The sequence below is a fragment of the Tenrec ecaudatus genome, chromosome 12, assembly GCF_050624435.1.
Source record: "Tenrec ecaudatus isolate mTenEca1 chromosome 12, mTenEca1.hap1, whole genome shotgun sequence".
Classification (NCBI taxonomy): domain Eukaryota; kingdom Metazoa; phylum Chordata; class Mammalia; order Afrosoricida; family Tenrecidae; genus Tenrec; species Tenrec ecaudatus.
Genome location: NC_134541.1, coordinates 50,824,827 through 50,846,758, shown reverse-complemented (window position 1 = coordinate 50,846,758; position 21,932 = coordinate 50,824,827). Strand labels below are relative to the sequence as shown.

Genomic DNA, 21,932 nt, shown 5'->3' with positions numbered 1-21,932 from the left:
ACCCCGCCTCCGATGTCTTCCGGTATCCTTTCTATTTCTACAGATTTGCCTATTCTGGGTATTTCATATAAGTGAGATCATACAAGATGTGGTTTTCCATCATTGAGCTCTTTCATTACGTTTAATGATCTCAAGGTTCACCCACATGATCACATGGAGCAACACTTCGTTACTTTTCATGGTTGAATACAACTACTCAAATGGATGAAATGTTAAGTAAGAGTCCTGGTGGTGCAGTGGTTGAGAGCCTACTTGCTATCTGAAAGGTCCATAGAGTGAACCTTGTGCCCAGTGGAGAGAAAAAGATGTGGCTGTCCGCGTCTGTAAACTCAGCCTTGAAGAGCAGAGACAGCCTGGCTGCCTAACTCACAGCCATTCTGAATCCTCTCAAGAAAACTTTGAAAGTTTGAGAAAGATTGTTATAGTCTGAGTTACACATACATACAGAGAGAGAGAGAGAGAGAGAGAGAGAGAGCAATCTGAGAAAAGCAAATATTTGCCAAAGGGGTCACAAGTTGAAACTGACAAAAATACCCCCAGCTCAAAGGTGGATTCTGTTCAACTCTGGCAGGACACCACCAGGTACCAGCCACTCTGGGCAACAGCCGTGAGTACACAGCACCTTCCCGCTCTGATAACTGGGAAGACATTGAATGGGAACTCAACCAGAAAGATGCAGGAGCCTTTGAGCACCAGGATTGCAAGGGTCCTAACTCACTCACTGCATACCAGCCTGACTGGGCAAGCGTGGGTCTGCCGTGGGCTAGCTGCCAGCCTCTGGCTGGACCTCTTGGGGGTTGGCCTGTGGCAGTTTCCCAGGAGCATCAGGAGGACTGAGCATCCCCAGTGAGAACGGAGTCAGGAGGGCACGGATTAGAGGAGGTGGCTGACTGAGTGGTGAGTGAGGGCTTCTCCTTGGGTCCAGGACTCACGTGCTCATATCTGCCTTGCTCAAATAGTAATTGTGTTCAACAGCAACACACAGGCCCACGGGAGGTGGTTTTAGTGAGCACCATTCTAATTAGTCACTTCTCCCCATCAATGTGCTGGTTTGATCAATAATTGCCAGATAGCTCCTAGTGACTGGGGAACCAGCCTCAAAACAAGGACTTTGATGGAGACTATATATAATTGTTTGCTGACTTCTGACCCCTTCAAGACTAGGCTGGAGCAGAACAGCCTGGCTACCCTTGACTACCCAGGTTTCATAGCAAGTGTGTGAAGATAACTCTGTATTCAAAGTCAAAACTAAAAAACCAAGTAACTAATAATAACACCATGTCTCAGAAGTAACAGTTGATCTCCACACACTTGTAAAAACAGGAGAAAACAGCACAAGCAATTACACCACAGAGATGTAGACCCACAGGAGATCCTGGGGGAGGGGAGGTCTACCAATCCTCTCAAGAAAGATTACAATGATGGTCTCCAGTTACTTTAAGCGATTAGAGAAAACAATAGATAGAAGAAACACAAACCATAATTCAAGAACTCAGAAGTGCCTTGAAGGAACACGCTGACGAATGAAAAGATAGAAGTAATACAACTTCAAACAGAAATATAAAAGGCAGACACTAAAATGCTAGATCTGTACGATACTGTAAAAGAGCAAGCTAGAAACTCTGGAATCAAGAAACAGTGATCTTGACGCTAAATCTCTCAAAAACAAAATACAAGAAGACCAAGTTATAAAAATGACACCCCCCCCCCAAAGAAAAACACCTTTAGATAATCTAAGAATACTATGGAACACCGCAAAAGGAACAAAATATACCCGATAAATGTGCTAGAACAGCAAGAAGAAATAATAACTACTAAAAAAATTGTCAATGAAATATTAAGGGAGAATTTCCCTAACATCAATGATAGAACATAAAATAACTGTGCAGAAAGTCCATAGAACACCAAACAAAATTGACCCTAATAATAAAACTTTCTAATATTAAAATAAAGAAATAATCTTGAGCAGCATGGCAAAAAGGAAAAATTACATATAAAAGTCAAGTAATCACCACAAGGACAGATTCCCCCATCACCACCACCCCCCGGAACCAGTCAGGCAAGAAGGAAATGGGATGTTATATGCAAATTCTGAAAGAAAAATAATTGCCAACCAAAAATCCTATAACCAAGCAAAATTATCCCTCAAATCTGAGGAAAAAATAAAAGCATTTACAGATAAAGAAAAACTAAATTTATTTAAATAAATTCAGTAAATAAATGAAGGTATTTTAAAACATGTTGGATGTGCTTTATACAATTGATGTATGTAATATGTATGGATTGTGATAGAGTTGTATGATTCCCTAATAAATTGTTTTAAAAAAATAAAATAAAATGACTAAAAAAAACATTTAAGGAATTCTATGGACACAAAATTTATAAGAATAACAGATAGCAAGCTAAAAATATTAGAGAAAAATTATTATGGAGAAAACACTTTATTTAGGCAATACTCTAAGCAAAAAGGAACTAAATAAATTAAAACAAGGAATGATAGACAGTATTCTTCTCTGAAGAGATAAATAAACAAGAGTAGAAGAAACAGAACAGGCAATAAATACTCTAACAGAGAAGGTATTGAACTGTTCACAAAATACAAGGAAGTTGAAATTGGAAAGAAAACCATGAAAAACAAACAACCTACAAAGAAAAATGAAAACTTCAAGCAAAACAAACAAGATGAAAACCATATAAGCTAGAAAAACAATAGGAGTAAAACAAAAAAGGCAAAGAGAGTATGAAGACAACAAAGAAAGAAAAGTAACACAAGAAAAAAATCATTACGAAAATTGAAACCAGTAACGCCAGAAAAAAATTTTTTAATGACATCAGCAATATCATATTTATCAATAACAACATTGAATGTATGTGGACTGAGTTCACCAGTTAAAAGACAAAGACTAACAGAATGGATAAAACACACACACACACAAAGCACAAACCGTTAATGTGCTGCTACAAGAAATGCACCTTATAGCAGATGGACACTGGGCCTCCACTCAAGTACTCCCTCAATGCAAGAACACTTTGTTCTATTACACTGGCATTCCATTATGCTCACCTTCCAAACACGATTGCTGAAAACAAAACAAGTGTATAAGCAAATGTGGTGAAGAAAGCTGATGGTGCCCGGCTATCAAAAGACATAGCATCTGGGGTCTTAAAGGCTTGCAGGTAAACAAGCAGCCATCTAGCTCAGAAGCAATAAAGCCCACATGGAAGCCCACCAGCCTGTGTGATCATGAGGTGTCAAATGGATCATGTATTAGGCATCAAGGAACAAAAATCGTATCATTATGAATGAGGAGGAGGGCGGATTGGGGACCCAAAGCCCATCTGTAGGCAACTGGACATCCCCTTACAGAAGGATCACAGGGAGGAGACGAGCCAGTATGCAGTGTACCAATGATGAAAAATACAACTTTCCTCTAGTTCTTAAAAGCTTTCTTTCTCTCCACCCCCTCTCACCCCCCACTATAATGATCCTAATTCCACCTTACAAATCTGGCTAGACCAGAGGATACACACTGGTACAGATAGGAACTGGAAACACAGGGAATCCAGGAAAGATGAACCCTTCAGGACCGGTGGTGAGAGTGGCGATACCTAGAGGGTGGAAGGTAGGTAGGGTATAAAGGGGGAACTGATCACAGGATCTACATATAACCTCCTCCCTGGGGGACCGACAACCGAAAAATGGGTGAAGGGAGATGCCGGACAGTATAAGATATGACAAAATTATAATAATTTATAAATTATCAAGGGTTCCTGAGGGAGGGGGCCGGGAAGGGAGGGGAAAAAGGAGGAGCTGATAACAAGAGGTCAAGTAGAAAGCAAATGTTTTGAGAATGATGATGGCAACAAATGTACAAATGTGCTTGACACAGTTGATGTATGTATGGACTGTGGAAAGAGTTGTATGAGTCCCCAATAAAATGATTAAAAAATACAAATGAACTTAGCTATAAATATAAACCATGAAAATCAAAGAAGGGGAAAAACATATCAAGCAGTCAAAAGGGAAGCTGGAATAGAGAGACGGACCTCAGACAAAATACATATCAAAATCAATGACATTATGAGAGACTTGGAAGGTCACTATGTAATTATGAAAGCCTTAGTGGAAAAGGGAACCGTAACCATAATGCATATGTGCCAAATAAAAGACCATAAAATTCCATTAACCAAATTCTTATAGAAATGAAGTGACAAATAGATCACATCATAACAACAGGAGACTTCAATACATCACTTTAAACTAAAAGTCAATCAACTAGAAAAGGAATCAACAAAGATACAAAAATAACAAAATCAATTGATCTCATAGCTATATATAGAACACTTCACTCAACAAAAATTAATTTCACTTTGTTCTCTAGTGCCCATGGTAGCTATTCTAGAACAGATTCTATTTTAGGTCATAAAGCAAGCGTCAACAAATTCAAGAACATTGATAATACCAACCACCTTTTCAGAGTATAATGCTGTGAAATTAGAAATCAACCACAGAACAATCAACTCCAAAAAATGAAATTCGTGGACACTGAAGAACATCGAGGAGCCACTGGGTAATTGAAGAAATAAAGAACACAATCAAAAGATTCCTGGAAACAAATGAGAACAAAAGTACAATGCATCTAAACCGTTGGGGGCACAGAAAAAGCATGAATCAGAGGGCTATTTATAGTATTACTGTGCACATCAATAAAGCAGAAAGACGTAAAATAAGCACCTTAACACATCAACTACAACTGGAAAAAGTGCAGCAAGGCAATCAGGTACTAGAAGAAAAGGAATATTAAGGATTCGGGTAGAAATAAATCATTAAAAAATTTTAAACTATAGAAAAATAAGACAAGATATTGTTTCATTTTTTTAATCATTTTATTGGGGGCTCGTACAATTCTTATCACAATCCATACATGCATCTATGTGTCAAGCACATTTGTACATCAGTTGCCATCATCATTCTCAAAACATGTGCTTTCTACTTGAGCCCTTGATATCAGTGCCTCATTTTCTCAAGATTAACCAAATTTTAAAACAACTGGCAAACCTAAAAGAGGAAGAGAATTAGAGAAAGAAAAATTCTATAAATATGAAGTAAAATGGATGATATTAAAAAAAATAATCATTACAATATCATGAAAAATGTACCCCAACAAATCTGAAAATGTAGGAGAGCGCATGGGTTTGGATTTATGGCAGGCCCAGCCCCATGGGCCTCTCATCATGTCCCATGCCAGAGCAAACTGGAGCCCCGAACCATTGCCCTGCCTCCTAGCCCATAGGCTTCCGGAACTGAAGCGGGTTGCACCATGGGGAGTAGGGGTCTGGCCTGGGCAAGAGACCTATTGACCATCCTTGTGAACACTAAGTCTCCTTTTCAATTAATCTCACTTAGTCAGCTGAGAACAGCGTGGGTACCATCAAAGAGCAGAGGGTCTCCGGACACAGTGCTTCCTCCCTTGGCGTGAGCACCATATGCTAGCTGATGAACTTTTTTGTCCCTCAAGCCAGAAAGAAAGAAAAGAAAAGAAAATCTAGGAGAAATGGCTAGATTTCTATGACTTTATTATTTACCTAAATTACTACAGAATGATGTAGAAAATCTCAACAAATTTATAACACAAGAAGAAATAGATCTAGTCATTTTTTTAAAATCCCAACATCAAAAAGTACAGGTCCAATGTAAGATACAAAATAACAACAATAATATATAATTGATCAAGGGTTCATGAGGGTAGGAGGGTGGGGGAGGGGTTAGAGGAGCTGATATCAAGGGTTCAAGTAGAAAGAAAATGTTTTGGAACTGTTACTGGCAACATATGTACAAGTGTACTTATTACAATTGCATGACGGATTGTCATAAGATTTGTAAGGGCCTCCTTAAAAAATGATAATAAGGCTCTCTCTCTTCCGGTCCCTGGCGTTCCGGGAGCTGCAGGCGTCGGTGCAGACATGGCCAAATCCAAGAACCACACCACGCACAACCAATCCCGGAAATGGCACAGAAACGGCATAAAAAAACCCCGGTCACAACGATACGAATCTCTTAAGGGGGTGGACCCCAAGTTCCTGAGGAACATGCGCTTCGCCAAGAAGCACAACAAGAAGGGCCTGAAGAAAATGCAGGCCAACAACGCCAAGGCTGCGGCTGCTCGCGCTGAGACCATCAAGGATCTTGTGAAGCCCACAGAGGTCAAGGCCAAGATCCCAATGGGCGTCCACCGCAAGCTCAGCTGACTGGCCTACATTGCCCACCCCAAGCTTGGCAAGCGGGCTCGGGCACGTATTGCCAAGGGTCTGAGGCTCTGCCGGCCCAAGGCCAAGGCACAAAGCAAGGCTGATGCTCCAGCCAAGGCCACGACTCCAGCAAAAGCTCCCAAAGGCGCCCCTGCCCCAGCTCAAGCTCCCAAAGGCCCCCAGGCTCCCACAAAGTAGAGTTCTCTGTGAGGGCGAGAGGGACTGGTGTGAGCCCTGGGCTGCTGCCTGCATGGCGCTGGTGTCTTCTTGTGCTGTTTGTTGTACAAATAAACCCACGTGGCGCTCTTAAAAAAAAGATAATAAAAATAAGAATAAAAAGTGCAGGTCCAGATTATTTCACTGGAGAATTCTATAAAACATTTAGAGAAGACATAATACCAATCTCATATAAATTATTGCACAATATACAAATGGACAACATACAATCAAAATAATTTTATGAAGCAACTATAACTTGATACTTAAACCAGGCAAAGAAATCACCAGAATTGAAAGTTACAGACCAACATCTCTCATGAATATAGATGTCAAGATTTTCAATGAAATCCTAGCCAAAATTTTTTTTAAAGCATTAAAAAAACACATCACAATCAGTTGGGATTCATACCAAATATGGAAGGATGTTTTAACACTAAAAACAAACAATCAATGTAATTCACCACATAAACAAAATAATGGAGAAACACCATATCAATCAATGCAGAAAAGGCATTTGGTAAAATTCAACATCCATTCCTGATAAAAATACTGAATCAACCAGGAATAGAGGAAAATTTTTCAAAATAATAAAAGTCATATATGTGAAACCAACAGCCTGCATCTAATATAATAGAGAGAAATTGAAATCATTTAATCTTCAAATGGGAACTAGACAAGATTGCCATTTATCCACACTTTTATTTAATAGAGGTCTGGAAGTTTTAGCTAGATCCATAAAACATCAAAAGAGATGATAAACATATCCACATAGGCTCAAAAGAAATAAAAATCTCCCTATGTGCTTATGACATAATCCTATATATAGAAACCTCTAAAGATTCAATTAAAACATTTCTTGAACGAATTGAAAATTTTTACAGCATAGCAGGCTATAAGATTAACATAAAAAAATCAGTTGTATATGAAGGGTGATCATACTAAAAAGATATCAAAAGAACAATATCATTTAAAATAACTACACCAAAGATAAAATATTTAGGAATAAATCTTAGCAGGAAAAGTATAAAACATTCCTTCAAGAAACTGAAAGAAACTTGCGCAAATGGAACAAGTTACCACGTTCCTGGAGAGGCCGATTAAACATCGTGAAAATGTCAATAGTAGGAGGCCTTTCACTCCCAGGCTTAAAACTTACTCTATAGCCACCGCAATCAAAACAACCTGGTTCTGGTACAACGTTAGATATGATCAGCAGTGGATTAGAATGGTAAACCCAGAAATATAACAAAGTATCTATAGACACCTAGTTTTTTATAAAGGACTGAAACACATTAAAGGGAAAGTGATAGCCTTTCAACAAATGGTGCTCAAAAAACTGGATCTTCACCTGCAAAAGAATGAACTCACACATATCTGACACATGTACAAAAGCAAACTCAACATGGATCAAAGACCTAAATAAATCACACAATTAAGACCATCAAAGTAGGGACAATGCAAAGCGTAAACATACTACTGAACTTAATAAAAAATACCCACATTGTAGAAGATAAAACAAAGAACAGGGACCTACTAAAAGTATGACATTTGTGCACTGGGGGGAAATATTCAGCAATACTACATCACATACAGTCTCTCACAGAAGGGTCATGGGGAAGGAATGAGGCAGCCAGGGAGCAGCAGAGCATGGATGGAACACACAACATTCTTCCAATTCCTTAATGCTTCCTCCTCCCCACTATCATAACCCTAGTTCTACCTTACAAATCCGGCAAGACCGGAGCGTGCACACTGGTGCAGTTAAGAGTTCTTGACACATGGAATCCAGGACAGATAAACCCCTCAAGAACAGCAATACCCTGAGGTTAAGGCAGAGGTGGGGGGGAGAAGGGGGAGAAACAAGGAACCTACTGCAATGACACACAATTCCCGCCCCTCTCCCCAGGGGACAAACAACGGTGATGTGGACAAAGGGAGACAGTGGGCAGTGTAAAATATGAAAATAATTTATAATTTATCAAGGGGTCAATGAGGTGGGGGAGGGGAAAAAGAGGAGCTGATACCACAAGCTCAAAAAGAAAGAAAATATTTTGAAAATGATGAAGGCAACATATGTACAAATGTGCTTGATACAATTGATGTATGGATTGTTCTAAGAGCTATAAAAGCCCCAATAAAATCATTTATTTTTTTTAAAAGTAAATAATAGTAATACATCGCATAAAGGGCTAATCTCCAAAATTACAGAAAACCACAGCATCTATTGAAATCCAGAGTTCAACCCAAACAGACATATGCTCACCTATATTTAATGCAGCAATTTCCATAATAGCAAAAGCCCATAAACAATCAAATATCCTAATCCTAAAGAAGTGGATAAATAAACTCTGGTATATTCATACCAGGTATATTATGCATCAATCAAAAAATGACAACTATCTTAAACACCACAAGACATGGACAAAGCCAGAACATTATACTTAGCAAACTCAGTTACTCTTACAAAGATACGCGTCTAGTGACACCACTGTTAGAAAGAAAAACAAAAGGGGGGAAATGTTGTGTACACACCCTAGACAGACTTTGATGACCATGAGGAGGCCAAGGATGGGAAGGGGGTGGGAACTAGGAGAAGGAAAAGATAGGTTGTTATGGTGGGAGGGAGAAAGGATGCGAGAGGAAGGGAAAAGAGCCACATAAATGGAGGATTTAACAGGATATTGATTTCACTTCTTCAGATGGACTGTGTTAATATATATAGTAAGTTTCTTTTAAAACAACTCTCCAGATCTCTTATCCCTCACACCTAAATAGTGGTGTGAGTGGCTTTAAAAAAGTACAATTGAAATGGACTTGGAGTCTTCAGTGACAAGCAAGTTCAAGCAAAAGCATAACGCTGGAAACCCTTCTCTGTCCCAGATGTCCTTGAGTCGAACTGATTCCACAGAAATGGGTTTGAATTTTGTTAAACTGTTTCACATCCTCTTTTTTTTTCTGTCTTCAAAGATAATTGTGCACTTTATCCTTTTTTACTTTACTTCATTTCCTAAAGGGTGCTAGATTAGATTTTCGGTCTAATCTATCTGGGATTGCGGTTGGTCCAATTGAGATGCACTGAACGTAGAATTATTTGCTCAAAGATACACAGTGAGTAAGGAGTAAATCTTTACTTGAACCTGAATGTTCCTGACTCATTCTCTGGCTCCACGTCTGCTCCTCCTCGCCAACACGTGGGCCACATACAGAATAGAATGATGGACCCCGCTCTCTTCCAGGCTAAAGCAACACTATGCAAATCAGCTTTCTCCCTCAACAGCCTCGATACTTCGTTGCCTACCATATTGATTGCAGCCAAGGCACAGGTGCAATCGCAGGAAAGAGGTAGAACCAAAATTGGGGGATATTTTCCCCAGTGATCTGTTCAAGCTGATCCCAGAGCAGCCAGTGCTAAACTGATGGTTCACCAAGAATACAGCGCTCGACTTCCCTGATGCCCGGGGATGGCCGGTGTGCTAGCTGGTTCAGCACGCTTTATTAATGTCAGTGAACTTTTATCCTTTGCAAGAAACTTTCTCCTGTCCATCCCCACCCAGTGGATCACAGGCATTTTCACTACCATGGGAAACAGCAGGAGCATCTTGTCTTACAATTGTGGAAATAATGAACATGTTTGTGGCAATTATCATGCTCCAGATAGTCTTCTAAGTGGATCATGCACAGTAGGCTTAATGCCCGCCGCCCTGTTTGAGGTATTACTTGTATTATCAACATTTAAAGATTTTTTTTTTTAAAGCATGGCACAGAGAGTAACTTCTTCAAGGCCACAGAACTAGGACACAGCAGAGTAGCACTGAACTCAGGCTCTCTGGATCCAGAATCCAGGCTCTGGGTACCATACTCCCCCCTTATGGCAACCCTAGAGCACCCAGGTAACCCTATTCTTACCTTGTGAGTCTCCTCCTCCTCCGAGGGAATGCGGCCCTCCCCACCCATGAGTGCATGTCCAGACTATGCCTCCCAGCTGCAGCGTGCACGTGTGGCCACCCCTGCCCAGACTTTCCATGCGAGTCATGAGTCAGGAAGACACACGCGCGCAAAATGCTCCTCCTTTTGCTTATAAGTTATTATTACTTGTCCTCGTGCTTGTACAAACCACAAGGCTCTGGATTTATTACACTGGAAGGTATGCTGCTGAGTTCTTGCTGAGGAATGACTCCACAAGGTTTGGATTCACGCGCTCATCAACAAACCCATGCGCCCATTCCTCCCCCCTCCCCCTCCCCCCTTTCCTCCACCAGCTGCCTAAGATGCTTTCTTAGAAATCTCTACCCAAGAGAGAAATGAGTCAAGTGAGGATGGGAAAGGCAGCTAGCTCCTCCACAGGTGAAATCTCCCTGAAGACAAAGCAGGGCTCCCCTGGCCTGTTTAGAAGACAAATAAGAAGTCTCTCTCGAGCAGCTGAGATGACTACACAAAGGCAGCCTGGCCCTGATACAGAGGCAGGAGTGTAGGTACAGGCCACTAGGGAGTGCCCTCTGCAGAAGCATGTTGAGACTACAAATGCCAGAGGGCACATCTGGCCTAGGATGGGTCCCTCACGCACTGCCATTAAGTCAATTCCAGCTCACAGTGACCCTGTAGGACAGGGCAGAACTGTCCCTGTAGGTTTCCAGACGATACATTTTTATGGGAGTGGACAACCTCATCTTTGTCCCAAGGAGGGGCTGGGGGTTTGAATGGTGCTCTACGACATCTCTAGGGAAACTGGGAAGGGCTGGTCTGAATAATGTGGCTTCCATTCCATTTTAGGTTTTTGTTTTGTTTCCTCTTCAGCAAAAAGAGGGGCATAAAAGGAAAATAAAACAGCTATTGAGCACCCACTCATCAGAAAAGATGAAACTAAACCGCTGTGTCAGTTAATTTCAACAGATGACAGCAATGATTAAAATTAGCCCTTTGGGTTAATTAGAGCCTATTACTGCTAACATATTGTTCCCCTGACACCACCACTGCTTTGCCTCTCCAAGTTTGCTACAGCAACTACTAGAAACCACCCACCCCCCACACCCCCCAATAAACTAAGGCTCTCCTTGATGCAAAGGTCCCCTGAGTTCAACCTGTCTCATATCTGCTCCTTCTACTGTTGAAACACTATTGGTTTCATTTCAAAGATAGTTATTGTGATCCTGAGGCCTCTACAGTCCCCAATATATGCTTGTCTGAAGTAACATTCACTCTGGCTGACACAGTTTGCTGTATCAAGAGAAACAAGGCTTTCACAAGATGGCTATAATAGATAACAAGAAACTTATTAGGAACTATGCAAAGTACTCTGTGTGGTATTTAATGGAATCAACCACCACCATAAACTTCAAGCCCCAGAAATGGGTTGCAAACCATTTATGTAGCCCAGCAACAGAGAGAGGCCATCAGGCATCTATACGTCACTTGGCACTGACGTCATGGTTAGGGGCCGTTGAGTTGATTCGGACTCATAGAGACCCAACGTACAACAGAATGAAACACGGTCCAGTCCTGCGCCATCCTCACAACTGTTATGTCTGAGCCTTTGATGTAGCCTCTGTGCCAACCCATCCTGTCAAGGGCCTTCCTCTTTTTCGCTGCCCCAAAACTCTCCAAGCAAGATGTCCTTCTCAGGGACTTGTTTCTCCTGACAACACATCCAAAGTACATAAGACTAAGTCTAATCATCCTTGCTTCTAACTGTACTTCTTTCAAGACAGCTCTGTTCATTCATGTGGCAGTCATGGTACTTTCAATATTCTTCACCAGCACCACAATTCCAATGCACTTGGCATTGGGCATTCAGAATAGAAAGAATCTGGGTAAGTTTCTAAAGTGACTACTGGATCAGATTAATATGGACAAATGTGCTTGACACAATGGATGCATATATGGATTGTGATAAGAGCTACAGAGCCCCCAATAAAATGATTTTTTTTAATAAAAATTCAACTTTACCCCTTAGCCGATGTAAAATACAACATATTAGTTTTTCTGTCTAGACCTCAGGTTCCTCAACTCTATAAATATGATCATTCCATCAGGTATCAGGTATCAAAGAACAAAAAAATCATATTATTGTGAATAATGGGAAGTGTGGAGTGGAGACCCAAAGTCCATCTGTAGGTAACTGGACATCCCCTTGCAGAGGGGTCTTGTGGAGGAGATGAGGTGCAGTATAGCACTGGGGAAACATACAACTTTCCTCTAGTTCTTTAATGCTTACCCCCACACACACACTATCATGATCCCAATTCTACCTTACAAATCCAGCTAGACCAGAGGATGTACACTGGTACAGATAAGAGCTGGAAACACAGGGAATCCAGCACAGATAAACCCCTCAGGACCAATAAGGAGAGTAGCGAAACCAGGAGGGTAAGGGGAAAGTAAGGGAGAAAGGGAGAACCAATCACAATGATCTACATATAACCCCCTCACGGGGGGCCGGACCATAGAAAAGTGGGTGAAGGTAGATAGACATCAGTCAGTATAAGACATGAAAAAAATAATAATAAAGTAATAAGGCTTCAAGAAGGAAAGAGTGTTGGGGAGGGAGGGAGGGGGAAAATGAGGAGCTGATACCAAAGGCTCAAGTAGAAATCAAATGTTTTGAGAATGATGATGGCAACACGTGTACAAATGTGCTGGACATAATGGATGGATGGATGGATGGATGGATGGATGGATGGATGGATGGATGGATGGATGGATGGATGGATGGTGATAAGAGCTGTATAAGCCCAAAAAAATTATTTTCAAAAATACATAACCATGTCTACCTTAAGTATTGCACCCTTATGAAGAACGATCTATGTGAGAATGCGTAGATGACAGCAAAGCAAAAGGTTAGATAAGAAGCTTGCAGAGCAGTGAGTCTAAGTCAATGGTGGTGGAACAATTTGGAGAATGTTTGCACAACTTAGGGAATGTAACCAATGTCACTGGAATATAGAAACCATTGAAGGATATATACCGTATCTATTATCACCAATTTTTTCAAAATAAAAATTTACTCTGGGAGGATTTAACAGCGCCCCCCCCCCAAAAAAAATATGATCATGCCTATCTCATAAAGGTATTGGTGACATAGTGAATGAACTCTCCTGTAACGCTTGGATCAATGAGCATCTTACTCCTTTCAGCACAGGGAGCCAAAGAACTCTATTATAAGAGCAAACACAACAACACCAAAAATGAACCCATTGTTTTCTCCCAACTACTTAATGTATTTAATAAGAAAGCATCTCATAAGAATTTGGGGGTGCGGAGCTCTAAGAGCATGAGTTCCTCCCTTCTGGTTGAAGTGGTTTTCCAGTGAAAGTTAACTCTCGTGTTAAAGACCTTTGAATATATAAATAGACTACAATGCACCCTTTAAAGCATCAGCCAAATCAAATCAAACCCATTGTTACAGAATGGATTCTGACTTACAGGGACTCCACAGGACACAGTAGAACTGCTCTGTAAGGTCTCCACGGTTGTAATCTCTCCTGAAGCGGACGAGCAGACCGCCACATCTTCCTCTAGTAGGTGCTGGGCTCCTGCTGCGAACCTTTCAGTTAGCGGCTGAGTGCTTCATCGCTGTGCCACCAGGGTTTTTCGTTAGAGCATACTGGCCATAACTCCCAGGTCAGGTAAACACACTAAAGAAAGAGGATGCTGAAAACTGTCCCTGGTTCTTCTGAAATATGTTTGAATTATTGACCTACCACTACAGAAGTTGAGCCTTTGTCCACTATTTAATTGTGGACAATTGTTCTATTAGAAGAGGGCTTGTCACCGTTTGCATGCCAAGAGGCAGGCTGTATTTCCATCTCGGGAAGCTGATGCTCCTGACAGTACCAAACGAGATTCTAGAAACCTGTGCAAGCAAGAAGTCATTTTAAAAGCTTGTACAGTGATACAAACAGTGGGTTGGAAAATATACTGGAAAGTAAGCTACTAAAAGCAAAAATGAGAGCATTTAAGACACTTTCCATTGCCAGCCAACATGCCAGAGCCTTCTAGACCTGTGCTGAGCACAGAACTGACTCAAGTTGCTATGTCTCCAATAATTTCATTGAGGATTCTTCCACTACCCTGTACACTGGGGATGGTCATAAGACAACATCAAAAGACAACAAATGAGAAAGCTGGCTTTTCAGATTAAAAATCAAGAGACTAAGACTGGAAGGGGCGGTGTGTCTTCCCTCCAATGAACAGGGGTCCCCAGGTGACACACGTGTTTAAGAGCTTGACTCCTAACTTAAAGCTGGAGCTCTACTCCCATGCAGAAGCATGTTAGAAGGCAGGCCAGGCAATTCACTCCTAAAGACCGCAGCCTTGAAAGTTTTACAGAGGACAGCGCTACTCAGCATATGTAGAGCTGGAATCAACTCAGTGGCAACAAACAACTAAAAAGTCCTCCAGATAATATCCTTCGGAGCATGCCCAGGGCTGGCTGTCTTCACTGCACAGTCCCAATAGGCACGAATGCGTTGCCATGGCTTAGCTAAATTACACCAGTCGTCAAATAACACAGTGCAAATTTCAGCTACCCTGGAATATTAAATGTGAGTAAATTCTAAAAGTGCAAACGTTGCTGCTAGTTCTTCAGTCCACACAGTGCTACACAAATAACACTGTGCATCATAATCAGTGACCAACGCATCATTTTTTGTCCAAAGTTTGTCATGGCTGGACATTGAACAATAGTTACTACATTCATCTACAAAGAGCAAAGTACACGTCACTGCATTTCTTCTTTGTCTTCCAGCAATAAAACCATATGCCATTTTACCCAAATAAATCATCAGGAGAAGAATTTGATCAGCAAAGATGAAAGTGTAGCAAGGAAATGAAAAGTGGCAAAGCTGAAAATGAAACTTGAATCAGTACAGACACAGAATCAATAGCTGGTCATAGGGGTATCAGGCATGGAGATTAGCTATGCGGCCAGAGGAACTCAGTAAAGATGAATTTATCAACATCAATGAAGAAAGTGGTTGTGACAAAATGAATGAAGATGTCCTAGAGAAAATGACATCAGCAAAACACTTCACCTTACAGCAATTCTGGGAGATATTTGATGACATTGATAACCAAAAGTTTAAAGAGTACAAAGCTGATCCAAACTTAGACAAGGGTATAAAATTTGCCAGGGCATAGAATAGATGCTCACCCCATCTTGCAGTTACAGTATGAGAAGAAGAAACAAAGTATGTTCAAATTTGAAAAGAATGGATGTACATTTTCACAAAGAATGGATGCACCTTAATTCTCAATATTTTGAATGGTTTAAAGTACTATGCCAAATAAGTAACAGTATTACTATACATTTACATTCCATAAGACCTTTAAAAGATTTGAAAAAAATAAGGTAACAGAGCAATCATATTTTTTTCTCATTGATTACAAAAATTTGTTTGCATGACTTCCTCCTGCATAATCACTTTTATAATTTTACCGCACCCACGACGGGACATGATTAAAGAGATGAGAACCCAGAATCTTCTCCAAAAGTGGAGGCCAACAAGGAAGGCAGGTCTTCCCTAGGGCCTGGTTCTGATTTCTTGCACCAATATGTAGATAACAGCAATGTGGTCAATTTCTTCCAAGTCTGTATTTATTTCTGGCACAGTCCAGTGCTCTGGAGCAAAAGTAGACTAGCAAATAGGGAACAAAACTCTTTTAGTGCAGACAGAAAGCTTTCTTGTTTCTAAAAACGTGTTTAGGGGGATGGATTTCTCCACTGAATGGTCTCAAGTTTAACTTATCACTCCTATTTTACAAATCAAAAAACTGGGGTTAAAAAATGAAGCACTAACACAAATTCATGCAGTGAAGAATGAAAAGACACAGAACAGCCTGTTCAAGAGAAATCTGATGTGAGTTATAAATGCAAGCCACAAACTAAATCCAAACCCACTGCCATTGAGTTGAGCCAATTCTGATTCATAGCAACTCTGTTGGACAGAATAAAACTGCTGCTCTTTTGGGCTTCTTTATAGAAACAGACTCTTTATAGAAACAGACAGCCTCATTTTTCTCCCTCAAAGAAGCCGGTGGGTTAGCAGCTCAGTGCTCATCCCACATTGCCATTAGGGCTCCTGTAAGCCACAACTATGACTTCAAATATTCGAGTATTCACAATAAAAACTACTCATAAGATAGTGCTATCCTTTTTAATGAAGTCTTTAAATCTTTGGGTATTTACATGTATAACACATCTAAATTCCAAATCTCAGTGGTTATGTGGATAAATAGTAACTATATTGGACAGAATTAGGAACTGTTTTATGACTCCAGGAATGAAAATTTTATGTCAGTAATTATAGGCTTCCTTCCTACAGGGTTTATGAGAAAATCATACCAATTCCAGTGACCGTTGAATCATTTCTGATCCACAGAGACCTCCTGTGGTAAAACTCTGGTGAATGAAGACCTACATATAATCTTTATGGTGATGACTTTTCAGAAATGGAAGCTTGCCAGGTTTTTCTTCAAGCTGTCTCTTGGGATGGATTCAAACTGCCAGTCTTTGTGTACGCAGCCAAGTGCTTAACTGCCAACCAAAGCTAGGTTCCTAAAGATACCTTCCACCACTGGTCTGTCAGTGCGTCCTACTGTGGGGCTTTCTGTTGCTGCAAGGCTGAGAGCGAGGTCAGCAGTGTTTAAAGACTCGCAGGGCACCTAAGGTGAATGGGTTTCAGTGGAGCTTCTAGACTAAGGGCAAACTACGAAGAAAGAATAGGCTCTAAATTTCTGAGATATTCACTATTGAAAGTATTATGACGGGAAATGAAACACTGTTAGATACAGGGCCGGAAGACAAGCTCCTGAGGTTGGAAGGCACTCAAAATATGACTAAAGAGCTGCCTTCTCAAGGCAGTCAAGCGCAATGACAGGGACGGAGTAGAGCTTTCCGGACCTTCCTTTGCTGATGACCAGGACTCAAAATGAGAAGAAGCAACTATCAACATCCGTTAATAATTGGAACATGGAATGTATGAAGCAAAAATCTACGAAAATTGGAAGTAGTCAAAAATGAAATGGAATCCATAAAGATTGACATCCTAGACATTAGTGTGCCGACGTGGACTGATACTGGCCATTTTCAACAAGACACTCATGGCTTACTCACTCCCATCAAGTTGATTCCAACCTATAGCAAGTCACAGGACAAAACAGATCTTCCTCCCCAGCGGGTTTCTGAGACTGTAAGCCTTTACAGGCATCGGAAGCCTCATCTTTTTCCTAAGGAGCTTTTGGTGGTTTTAAACTGCTGACTTTGTGCTTAGCAGCCCAACACTTAACCCACACTGCCACCAGGGCTCCCTAATAATCATATCGTTTCCTAAGCGGGAAATACCAAATTCAAAAGGAATAGTGTCACATTTACCTTGAAGTACATTCATATCTGTGATAGGATAATAGCTATATGTTTATAAGCAAATCCAGTTCATACAATTATTATTCAAATTTACTCATCAATCACTACAGTAATAAAGAAATTGAAAAAAATCTAGCAACTTCTTCAGTCTGGAAATGAAACATGCAACCAAGATGCATTGATAAGAACAAAAATCATGTCATTGTGAATGAGAGGGAGTATGGAGTGGAGATCCAAAGCCCATCTGTAGGCAACTGGACATCCCTTACAGAAGAGTTGCGGGGAGGAGACAAGCCAGTAAAGGTGTAATATAGCACAGATGAAACATACAACTTTCTTCTAGTTCTTTAATGCTTCCTCCTATCATGATCACAATTCTACCTTACAAATCTGGCTAGACAAGAGGATCTTCACTGGTACAGATAAGAGCTGGTAACACAGGTAATCCAGGACAGATAAGCCCTCAGGACCAATGATGATAGTAGCAATACCAGAGGGTAAGGGGCAGGTGGCAGGGAGAAAGGGGTCACTGATCACAATGATCTACATATAACCCCCTTCCTGAGGGAACAGACGACAGAAAAATGGGCAAAGGGAGACATCAGTCAGTGTACTACATGAAAAAATAATCATCATTTATAAATTATCAAGGGTTCATGATGGAGGGATGGTGGGGGAAAGAGGGGAAAAAATGAGAAGCTGATACCAAGGGCTCAAATAAAAAGCAAATATTTTGAGAATGATGATGGCAACAAATGTACAAATGTGCTTGACACGATGTATGTATGTATGTATGTATGGATTGTGATAAGATTTGCATGAGCCCCCTATAAAATTATTTTTAAAGATACATTGATAATTATTATATTGGAAGACCCAATAGTTAGAAAATTGGTGATGGAAACAAAGCTGGAGCTCATTTATAGGATTTTGCAAAACCAAAAATTCCATTTCAGTTTTTGCTACAACTTCTTTATTGAAAATACTTATTTTCAACAAGATAAACAATGAGTGTACACATTCACCTTGCCAGAGAGAATACACAGGACTCAAAGTAACTGCCTCTGTGGGGAGAAAAGAGGGAGGAGCAGGCAAAATAAGGTTAGGGGCCAACTGTGGGACAGACCATCCGTTGCTCATCTGTGGGTTCAGCTTGAAGTTGAGGAAAATTAAAGAAAGTTCAAGAGAGCCAGAATGCAATCTTGAGTATGTCCCACCTGGATTTCAAGAACAGAGTTAGCACATTGAACACTAACAGAAGATCTAACCCACTACGGGACAACATCAACGATATCATACATGAAGAAAGCAAAAGGTCACTAGGGCGGCAGGAAAGAAAGAAACGAACAAAATGAATGTCGGGACAGACTCTGAAACCTGCTCTTGAACTCAGAGGTATGAAATCAAAAGGAAAAAATAATGACGTAAAACAGATGGAGAGAACACTACAGAAGGCTGCTAGAGGAGACAAAATATGGTAATAAAATATGCAAAGACCTGGGGTTAGAAAGTAGAAATGGAAGAATGTGCTCAGCATTTTTCTAACTGAAGAAAACATTGAAGCCTTGATCTACAATACTGAAGGATTCTTGGTCAAAATACTGAACGATGCAGAAGGCATCAAAGGCAATAGAAGTAATACGCTGAGTCACTGTACCAAAAAGAACTGGTTGACAGCCAACCACTTCAAGAGTAGCATATGTCCAAGGAGGCCGGTACTGCAGGCAGGAGCTCAAGCTGCACGGGGGCTTAGCAGAAGACAAGGCTCCGGGAATTGACAAAACGCCAACTGAAATGGGTCCACAATCTGATGAAGCACTAAGCCAAGAAGTTTGGAAGAAAGCTACCACCTGGCCAACTAACTGGAAGAGATTCATATTTGTACCCATTCTGAAGAAAAGTGAGCCAAAAGAATGTAGAAAATTTTAAACAATATTATTAATATATTAGAGACGTAAGATTATACCGAAAACAATTCTAAAACTGTTGGAGTAGTACATCAGCAGGGAGCTGCGAGAAACTCAAGCCTGATTCAAAAGAGGACATGGCAGAAGGGAAATCATTGTTCACACCAAAAAGATCTTGGCTGAAAGCAGAGAGATACTTACTTGTGATTTATTAACTATGCAAACGTACTCAATTGTGTGAATCATAATAAACTACGGACAGAGTGAGAAGAATGGGACTTCCAGAATACTTCCGTGTGCTCATGAGGAACTTGTACATGGACCAAAAAGCCACTGTGCAAACAGAACAATGGAGTACTGCATGTTTTTAAAACAGGAAAGGTGTGCATCAGATAGGTCGTATCCTTTCAAACCTTACTTATTCGATCTGTATGCTGAGCAAATAATTTTATATGGTGGGCTATATGAAGACGAACATGGCAGCAGGAATGGAGTTTTGGAAGACTTATTCATAAACATTTGAGATGCAGATGACACAGTCTTGCTTGCTGAAAGTGAGGAGGACTTGAAGCTTGTGCTGATGAAGATCACCGCCTTCAGTATGGGTTACAGCTCAATGTAAAGAAAACAGAAATTCTCACAGCCAGACCAAGGGACAACATCATGATTAATGAAGAAATTATTGAAGTGGCCAAGGATTTCATTTTATTTGGATCCATATCAATATTCTTTGGAAGCAATAAAAAATGACATGTTGCATTGGGCAAATCTGCTGCACAGACCTCTTTACATTGTTCCGTGCAAGGATGTCACACTGAGGACGATGGTGCACGTGGCCCACATCGTGGTATTTTCAGTGGCCTCAAGTGTATGTGACAGTTGGACAGCGAGCAAGAAAGACTGGTGAATGGATGCATTTCCATTAAGGTGTTGGTGGAGAATGTTGAAAGCTCCATGGACTGCAAGAAGAACAAACAAATCTGTTTGGAAGACGGCTAGCCAGAAGGCTCCTGGAAGGGAGGACGGCAGACCTTAGTCTCACATGCTTGAAGCATGTTCTCCAGAGACACCCCTCCCCGGAAAAGAGCATCAGGCCTGGGAGCAGAAAGCAGAAAGGGAAGAAGAAGCCCTCAACAACACGGACTGGCCCAGTGAACCCTAATAACAATTGTGAGAACGGTGCAAGGTCCGGCATCGTTCTGCTTTGCATAGACGTGTGATAAGTCAGAACTGACTCGGCAAAATAACAACAGTAACTTAGGAAAGCCACACATCACTTCAAAGAGTGTAAAACATTTCAGAAACTGGGCGTTCTTTTGTTATTGTTCATAAGACTGTTAAGAAAACCCAGGTTGTAACGTTGGAGATAACGAATAAGCGGGCAGGATAAAAATATACAAGGAACGGTCTCTGTGCACAAGTCGAAAGGCTTCCTGTCAGGAGGTGGGAACAGGATGGGGCCACAGCCTTGCTTTCTAAGTGGTATATATGTATCTATTTATATCTGCCTGATATGGAGGCATGAAGTTGACTTTTGCACGTTGATATTGTATCTGGTCGTCTTGTTGAGGGAAGAGGAAGAAAAGAAAGGGAGAGAGAGAAGCAGAATTATTTCTTTTTATTTTTCTGTCTATTCACAAGATGAAACTAATTAGTGACCTGAAAGAGATAAATGAAGTGTTATAAATCAACGACTCATCAGTGTTGAGTATTCACAGGTCTTCATGTTATCAAGCCTATAGTCATCTCTTCAATGTACTCTGTTCCGTAACCAGTTTCTTCCCCTCCCTCGATCTTGAACAGAGGGAAATCACGGGAGGCTTATTTTCTGTGTAGATCTCACACATGTATCTAGGGCTTCCACTGTCAATCTATAGGCTTCTGCAAACCAGAATCTCATAATTTAGGCTCTGATAGTAGTCCCTCCTTCAGCTTCAGATTATATGGTTTACGATCCTTCGGTCACGGATGTTGGTGTGCTTCTTCTATGTGAACTTAGTTGGCATCTCGCTTAGAGGACTGCTTGTTTGGAAACAAACCTTAAGACCCCAGATGCTATTTGATTTGATAGCCGGGTACTATCTAATTTCTTCACCACATTGCTGTAGCAACCATGTCTTCTGTGTTCCTTTCCTAAGGGTGAGTATCAAGCAGGGTCATGTTGTTCTTATTGGAGCTAAGATTTATTATGAGCCCCA

At 40.8% G+C, this 21,932-nt stretch overlaps 1 protein-coding gene, 1 non-coding gene and 1 pseudogene across 3 annotated transcripts in view; 2 read left to right on the top strand and 1 right to left on the bottom strand.

Annotated features, from left to right (window-relative positions):
• SLC24A3 (solute carrier family 24 member 3) overlaps window positions 1-21,932 on the bottom strand; it is a 420,646-nt gene that overhangs the window by 313,337 nt on the left and 85,377 nt on the right. The window contains exon 1 of one of the 2 annotated variants that reach the window (XM_075564036.1): window positions 10,375-10,504. The exons of the other annotated variant lie outside the window; for it this stretch is intronic. Coding sequence (XP_075420151.1) covers window positions 10,375-10,501 — 127 coding nt within the window. The 5' untranslated portion in view covers window positions 10,502-10,504. Of the gene's footprint in view, window positions 1-10,374; window positions 10,505-21,932 lie in introns of those variants that run through there. 2 annotated transcript variants of the gene reach the window in all.
• Window positions 5,189-5,324, top strand: LOC142423639 (small nucleolar RNA SNORA42/SNORA80 family). The gene has a single exon (XR_012779246.1). It is a non-coding gene; the product is annotated as a small nucleolar RNA SNORA42/SNORA80 family (small nucleolar RNA).
• On the top strand, window positions 5,918-6,469 carry LOC142422477 (large ribosomal subunit protein eL29-like; annotated as a pseudogene).